This window comes from Merops nubicus, unplaced genomic scaffold, assembly GCF_000691845.1.
Source record: "Merops nubicus isolate BGI_N331 unplaced genomic scaffold, ASM69184v1 scaffold22797, whole genome shotgun sequence".
NCBI lineage: Eukaryota > Metazoa > Chordata > Aves > Coraciiformes > Meropidae > Merops > Merops nubicus.
In genome coordinates this window covers 55,405-63,408 of record NW_008622628.1, presented here as the reverse complement: position 1 = coordinate 63,408, position 8,004 = coordinate 55,405, and the positions used below count along the sequence as shown (strand labels likewise).

At 37.9% G+C, this 8,004-nt stretch overlaps 1 protein-coding gene across 1 annotated transcript in view; it reads left to right on the top strand.

Annotated features, from left to right (window-relative positions):
• The window catches only part of MPDZ (multiple PDZ domain protein), an 81,000-nt gene that overhangs the window by 28,932 nt on the left and 44,064 nt on the right, over positions 1-8,004 (top strand). Inside the window, exons 17-20 of the mRNA XM_008944874.1 lie at positions 335-451; positions 3,113-3,271; positions 6,117-6,401; positions 7,304-7,427. Of these exons, the coding sequence (XP_008943122.1) occupies positions 335-451; positions 3,113-3,271; positions 6,117-6,401; positions 7,304-7,427 (685 nt within the window). The remainder of the gene's footprint in view (positions 1-334; positions 452-3,112; positions 3,272-6,116; positions 6,402-7,303; positions 7,428-8,004) is intronic.

Here is an 8,004-nt window from a genome sequence, read left to right as displayed (position 1 = left end):
CTGGTGGCAGCTAGAATGGCAGTTTTACTGTATGTTTAGTACAAGCAGAAATTACAAATTAGTTTAGGCAAAGCTGTGGGCTCTGTGTTGTAGCTGGATAGACCCTTCTCACTATTTAGGAAAGTAAAATGAGATGCGAAGCTGAATCAATTCAGGTCCATTTGAAAAAAAAAAAAAAAAATGTCTTGTTACCTACCCAGCACTGTGACTGTGACTGAAATGAACTCGTTGCTGCGTGTGGAATTCATCAGCCTCTAAACCCCTACATGTAACAAATTCTGCACGCCCTGTGTCCTGGCCACTCATCCAACTCGGAGCTTCATTCTTTCTGCAGCTTTCACCAGAGGAGGGCTATGTCTCTGCTAAGGAAGATTGCTTTTCCAACACTGCCCATTCACTTGAGGAGGAGGGGCCAGCTGATGCAGCCCTCTTCCATGCTGAGCTGGCTCTGGTTAGTGGCCCAATTTACCAAAGATTTCTTAAGTCTTTGCAGTTTGTAATGAAAGGGGTTGCTTTGTCACTGTTCATGCTTATTTTTTAGTGTTTACTGTCACCACATTGCTCATCCACCCCTACACGGTAGAAACTGGCTTCTGGACATTTTGGCTGTCTGCATGACCTGTGAATCTGGCCTATGATATGTTAGTTTCTGGAAAAAAGGGAATTAATTTGCTGTGATTTTCAAAAGTGTGTAGCTACCCACTTCTCCTTGCATGCACTGAGTATGCCTTTACAAATATCACCTTGTGTAGAGAAATGTTCATGTGCTTATTTTGTAAATAAGTCCTTTTTGTCTATATATATCATAATACCTCACTTCTCTACTTTGGAATGTTATTGGAACTATCTTTTTGCATGTAAGCCAGCCTTACAAGGAATGCTGTCTGTCTTATAAAGTTACCAGTGCTTCCTCCTAGTAGTATCTTTTAAACTTCAGCACCAGTCAGTGATCATGAGATTCGTAAAGTCAAAAGGCGTTCACCTGTACAAACAATGACGCTTACCTGAGCATTCAGTGCCTTGCATGGCCCAGAAGTTACCAGTATGACAATGATTAAAAATGAGAGGCAGTAGGACTCTTAATAAACCTCCCAGCCCCTCCAAAACAGAATATAAGTATATATAATATGCATTGTGTTCTCATGGTTATTTGTACTGAGCTGGGTCTGATATTGAAGTTATGTGGCCTTCATTTTCTGTGGGCATGGGTAGGGAAGCAGTCTCTACTAAAGAACAGAATGTAATTCATTAGGAAAAAAACAAACAAAAAAAAAAAAGCAAAAAAACCCCTTGAAATGGATCCTTCTAAGGCAGAAATCTCTGAATTACTGATTCCAATATGTTTGTTATTTTTCCATATTTGCAAATGATAAGTTGGTTTAAATAACATGTTTTTAAACATGAGTGTCTCTTTGTTTGTTTTTTTTTTTTTTTGTTTGTTTGTTTGTTTGGGGTTTTTTTGTGGTTTTTTTGTTTTGTTTTGTTTTGTTTTTTTTTTCCCTGCAGTTTGTTACCTTGGTGCAGTAGTTAGATAATAGTATTTACCTTATTCTGTTCATGGAGAAGAGGTATGAAGAAGCCAGGTTATATATTGTAAATAACCTCTAATTAAAAATGTGTTGAAAGGATCAGATTAAAACTTAAGTATTAAAGAATTTGATTTCCATTTGTTATTCCTATTAAAAAAAAAAAATAATTGTGAAAGAACAATATAAATCCATGGCAGGTAATAATATGGTTAAATTGTCAACAGTGTCACCTGTAAATGTGCAAAATCTGAAACTGAATATGCAATCACCCAGTCGAAGAGGTGTTTGCGGAGTGCACTCATGAGATAGTTTTCAATCTGCATTCAGATTCTACAGGTCTGTCCTTGTTTTTTTCACAATCCTTTTTTTAGAGCACAGCTTTGGTAACACTACTCTGCATTTTCCAGAAGATGGACTGTGAGACTAAGTTACACCAAAGTAGTTTGGATTAGCTGTTAAGTCTTTAGGGTTGAGAAAGTAAATGGATCATTTATGTCTCAAAATGGAACTGCTGTCCTGACTCACTGTAGATTACGTCATTGCTGTTGTGAATCTGGCAGAACAAATTCATAGAGTAGCCACAGAGGCTGAAAAACAAGTTAGGTCCCATCTCTGCAGGTGGGGGCACTTGGCTGCTTCATACAACTTTGTGGTATAGTCATAACTCGGAACTCACTGATCATTTTTGTTAGCATACACTGTTTTCTTGAGGTCTGCCAAGGGACATACAGTAATAATCAAAGTGTAGTATCTCTTCTAGGGCTTAATTTTGTTCTAGTATTTGAAAGTATATGAGTCTTGAGAAAAAAGTACATTTTCTGTAAGGAAAAAAAAAAAGGCAAATAATGCTGCACGTGTCCATGCCTGGACCTATTTTAAAAATTTTATTTCTTATGTAAGACAGGTGAATATCCATATTAATCTTGTTGTCAAATGTAAAATATTTTGGAAATCATAAAAAAATCATGTCATAAATTTTTCTTATATAATTGTACTGGAGAAGATTATTTTTTTTGTACCCTTTTAAAAACAACCAAACCTGTGAAGTTGGGTGGAGGGAACATTCCTGACAGGTGGCACTAAGTGAAGCTCATTTTTTCCATGCTAATTCTTGTAAAAGAAAATTAAAAAGGAAAAAACAAAAACAAAAACCAACCAAAAAAAAACAAAAACAAAACAAAAAAAACCAAACCAAACCAAACCAAAAAACACACAAAACAAGCCCAACTAAAGAAATCAAAATACTGACTCCAGGGAGGACAGCAAAATTCTGCTGTCACTTCAAACCTCTGTTAACCTGGGCATAAACCTGGCTCAGCCCTGCAACTCATTCCAGCTAAGACTCTCACTGTGCTTCAGATATTCTTTGCAAACTCTGAAGATTGAGGCGCATGAATTGCAACTGGAAACAATACTTTTCCTACTATGCTATGCAACTATAACTTCAGTATAATATCTGGCAGGAGAAAAAAATAGGAAGGAAAACGTCAGTCGGCGCGTGGCGACTGAGGGACAGGCGTTCAGGGCTTATGTGCTGTGGGGGTAACAGACAGCCTGGCTGATTGAATTGCTTTTGTTGTTAGGTGGACTCCGGCGAGGCAGATCTAGTGGATGAGTGCACCTTTGAATCTCAGTATTCCCTGGAGAGTGGCGTCTTCCAGGCTTCAATGATAGCTCTGCATGACAGTGCCTGTAGTGGTGAGCTGAACTACAGTTTCTCTCTTCCACTGTCAACTCCCAAGGTAAAAAGGAGGGTGGTTTTACTGAATACAAATTTTGATTGTGAGTGTGAAAGGCTGTATTATTAGAAATGTTTTATGTCATCCTGATTTGAGCTACACTATCCATTATCAGATTAAAGTGAAGTTTACTTTAGGTAGTGCTAGTGTCTTTCAGGTGTTTGTATTGAGAAGACGGGCAGCTAGAAGGTTGAAAACCTGAATTTGTGTTTTGTATGGTTATATGAATTATGGTGAGATGTTTGTAGTGTTAAAACTGTGATGAAAAGTGTGCTACAAAATTGGAATTGTTACTACTTCAGAGCATACTAAAGAGTGGTAACACAAAATAACTGCATTGTTCTACAATATTTTAGCTATGAAAAGCAAGACTAAGTTTTTATCCTAAGCTTTGTTTTATGCTTCATCGTTAGAATGTTTGCTAATAGGTTTACTGTGTTCTTGAATGAAAAGTTCATAATGATACTGTAATTAAATCTATATACCTCAAAGAAATATATATTTGCTGGTTGCTAATAATTTCTATTTAAAATTGGTAGATAAAAAGAAGTTCTTTCAGAGTATTACAAAGATAGCATCTTTTTTCTAGCTGGTCACGTACCCATAGTGACTTGGTTGTTTGTATGAGTTGGTGTTTGTTTCCATCCATGATTTTTCATGCTTTTTTTTTCCTTGTCAATCTATAGATTTATTCCACTGGTCCCAAGTCTTCCAAGTAATTTCTTGTAGCAGTCATCTCTGAAAGCAACATTGTAGAGATTTCTTCCAGGGTTCCCAGTCTGTGGTCTTGAGCAGAGTAGCTGCTGCTTTTTTCCTCCACACCTGAGCTGCAGTAACTCCCTTTATCACTTCTGGAATATCTTCAGCCTTTATGAGGCATGGCTTGGAAAGCTAAATTTGTCTTCTAATAGTTTCTCCTAATCCACAGAAGAGCACATCTCTGCTGTGCCAGTGGGACAGATTGCATTGTTTAACTCTGTAATTGTTACTTAAACGGATTATGCATTTTACATGCTGAGAAGCATTTTATGAGATAGAGGCTGGATTTACATTATATATCTCATTGAGGCTCTACAAAGTCTTAAGTTATTTTTAGCATTGAATTAAAGATGGCTTCAGTTCAGATTTTTTTTTAAATTAACTGTCCTGACTTTTCAGTGTTCCTCTCTGTGCACCAGTATGAACTGAGTATTAAGTTCTCATAAAGTAACATTTTATACTCTGCAGTTGTAAGGAAATTCACAAAGTAAACATAGCAAGAAAATCTGTTCGTGAAGATGACCTTTGAAGCAAGTGGAATGAAGTAAAAAAAATTGCTATTCAGTGCTGCAAGAAATGCAAATGTATTTCAGCAATTTCTGACCATAGGGCAGTTGGCAGTTTCTGAATGCCGTTGGTGTCACTTTTAAAATAGGTGCTGAAAAAAAATACTTAAAGTATGCAAATGCTCTAGTGAGACCACATGTTGCTGTAGTTGCAAATTCCTGAAATTGTGTTTGTCATCAAAAGTTACAGCATTGGCTTTTCTTTAAGTCAAACAAAAATAAAATGGGTACATGCTGCGACTGTGGTGTGTCTATATGGCGTATGGAATAAATGTTGAGTGTGATCTTCTTTTCACTGATTTGGAAATAGAAACAAAGCAAATGCAAAAGTACATCTCTCTTTCAAATGTTACAAGACAGTTTAAATAGATCGTAGTCCTGGTATTCTATGCTCAAAAAGGAAATTACTTCATTGATTACATCATGCAGATAAGTTGTATTTAGGCTTTGCTCAGTTATCCTTTCAGATGTTACTTAAACCGCTTATTTGCAGGTGAGCCTTTTTTGATGATTGCCTGGGGACACAGCAAGCATGCATGTATGTGTTTCATGAAGGAGAAAAACTAATTCTAAGGCCTTTGATACAAAATATGGGAAAATATACCAAAATCCTGGGAAAAGTGTTTTCCCCGCGTTTTGGGAAAGGAATAGAAGAATTAATAGGACTAACAGCTAATAACTAAGACAGATAGAGGTAGACATTCTTGTGGCTATATTTACTGCATTTCAGAGAGAAATCTCTAATACTGATACAGAACCGCTAATTCCAACCTCTAGGTCCTTGATAAGTCTTTGTAATATCTAGTGGTCTACATGTGTTTAAAATTGCTTATTTTGAAAGCTTGGCTGTAGAATATTTTTTTTTTCAGAAGGTTGTGGTTATTGAAATCCCTCAAAATATTTGAAATGCAGGACCTTGGAATCTTGAAAATTTAAATAAATTTTGTGTAGAGAACTTAATCCTAGTACTGCAGTCATAATCAATACACTTGTAGTCAGTACTAACTGCTAAGCTTCTATAACTGCATCATTGTATTTCATCGTTGTCACACTTTAAAACCTCCATGTTCATTTTTTGCTGAGGTTTGACTGAGGTTTTACTTTGCCCTCTTTTTGTCAAAGGGGTATCTAAATATGTTTGTACTCAGTTAAATGGCTGATCAGATTACATGCTTATTGTCTGAGCTGCTTGAAATTGTTGTTTTCTTGCTGTTGAGAAAGTAAAGACCTTGGTCTTCTGAAGTTAGTAGAGAGTTATTGATGAGTACCAAATTAGAATTTGGCCTTTAGAGGTAACTCATTTTCATTAATTTCTGGTATTTTAAAAGAGAAGAAATTGTCTGAAAAATCAAGGAAATTTTATAGTAAAGAGCCTATAGGTATGTACCAAAGACAATGATCTAATGGCAAATATGTTTAAATTCTGTGGTACTAGTTTCTGTTTAAGAATTCTAGCATGAAACGTACATTTTAGTTATACTACAAAAGAATGATGATGGTTCATTTTCTCTTTTGTTTAACAGTCGGTTGGAGAGGAAAGTTCAAATGCTGCAGCTGATGTCCATGTATCTGACAAGAATCTGTACAACATGGATCTAAGTCAGAGAGTGAGTGAGCAAAAGTCCATAGTGGGCAATAGCATCGAAACAGCAGCTGGTTTTCCTAAAAAAGATCTTCCTCTGGATGGTTCGGCTATCAACCAAAATGAAAGTGAAAACACAGCAACATGGACTGTATCTCAGACAACAGCAGAAATTGAACTAAGTACAAGCCTTGCTACTACCAAGCAGCTTGATCCCACTGGAAAAGTAAAGATTTTATTTTTATTCACATATTTGTAAAAAAACTACAGAAAGGCCATATTACACCACAGAAACTCCTACAGAAATTGATACTGACCAACAGCCGTGTGTGGTTCTTTGATTATAAATGTCCCTCCAATGTAGTAGGTAACGTAAAAATTTATGGATTTAGACCTATCCAAAACAGGAGATAACCTATGGTGCCAAGATAGTAATCTCCTAGAGACTGGCAGTACAGGTTGTGTAGAAGTCTGCTCAAACCTTGCAGCAGTAGATACTGCTGGTCCACAGGGTGTCTGTTGGGTAGGCCAGGGGGCGTTTCTTGTTAACCTCTGCAGAGGCGTGGGCACGAGGAGGAGGTGTCAGCTGGAAACCAGGCCTAGGAAACCAGGGGGAGTGGTGTGAAAGTCTTGCATACTGGTGTTCATGCAAGCTTGCACAGTTCAGCTCACAAGCTGGCCTGTGATGCCACAGTGTGCAACATAATGCCCCTTTATATGACAATCGCTGTGACATAGGTTCCTTTTTCTTCTGTTCAGTGATTTGTTAAGAAATTCATAAAAGAGCTGCAATGTTTTAAAACAGTTGCTACTTTAGCACTGGCAATTTGTCAGACATCTGTGGTGAGTGAGGCTGAAGACCCTTGGGCTCATCCTTCTGATTTGAAAGTGTAGCTGATGTCCCTAAAATAAAAGCATATTTTGTGGTAAATTTGCTATATTACCTGAATGAAAACAGAAACCTCTTGTGTTTGTTCTTTGATGGACTGACATTTCTAATGTCTGTATAAGGACTCCGTATTTATTATGAACCTGTCTTTTATGAAAGGTAAGATGAGTTGAGGTCAGTATGTCCAATCATGTTTTTATTTTGATACTCTGAACTGATGTTATTTTTCTTTGTGTTAGGCTCAAGTGCTTTTAATGGAAAAGACATGTCCGGTGTCTTTAGAGGGAGGTTGTGCAGCCCCAGATGCAGTCAAAAGCATTTATGAGAAGACTATCACTATTGCAAAAGGCAATTCAAGTCTAGGTAAGGTAGCTAGCATTTTTTCTTCAGAAACAGTTTTTCTCATATGTTTCCTGTTTTATTGGTAAGGATGAAACATTTTTCTTCTAGTGGGGAAAGCATAACAGGGTATTCATGGCTCAATGTCTAGACAGGAAAACATGACAAGTGGTGTCCTTCAGGGGTCCGTACTGGGACCAGTGTTAACATCTTCATAAATGCCACAGGCAGTGGCATTGAGAGCACCCTCAGCAAGTTTGTTGACAATACTAAGCTGGGTGGTGCAGCTGACATGCCAGAGGGACAGGAGGCCATCCAGAAGGCCTTGGACAGGCTGGAGAGGTGGGCTCAGGTGAACCTCATGAGGTTCAACAAGACCAAGTGCAGGGTCCTGCACCTGGAGACAGGCAGCCAACATTACCAGTACAGGCTGGGAGAGGACACATTAGAAAGCAGTCCACTGGAAAAAGACTTGGGGGTACTAGTCACTGAGAAGCTGGACATGAGCCACCAGTGTGCAGTAGCAGCCCAGAAGGCAAATCAAATCCTGGCTGCATCCAAAGAAGCGTGGCCAGCAGATGGAGAGAGGTGATCCTGCCGG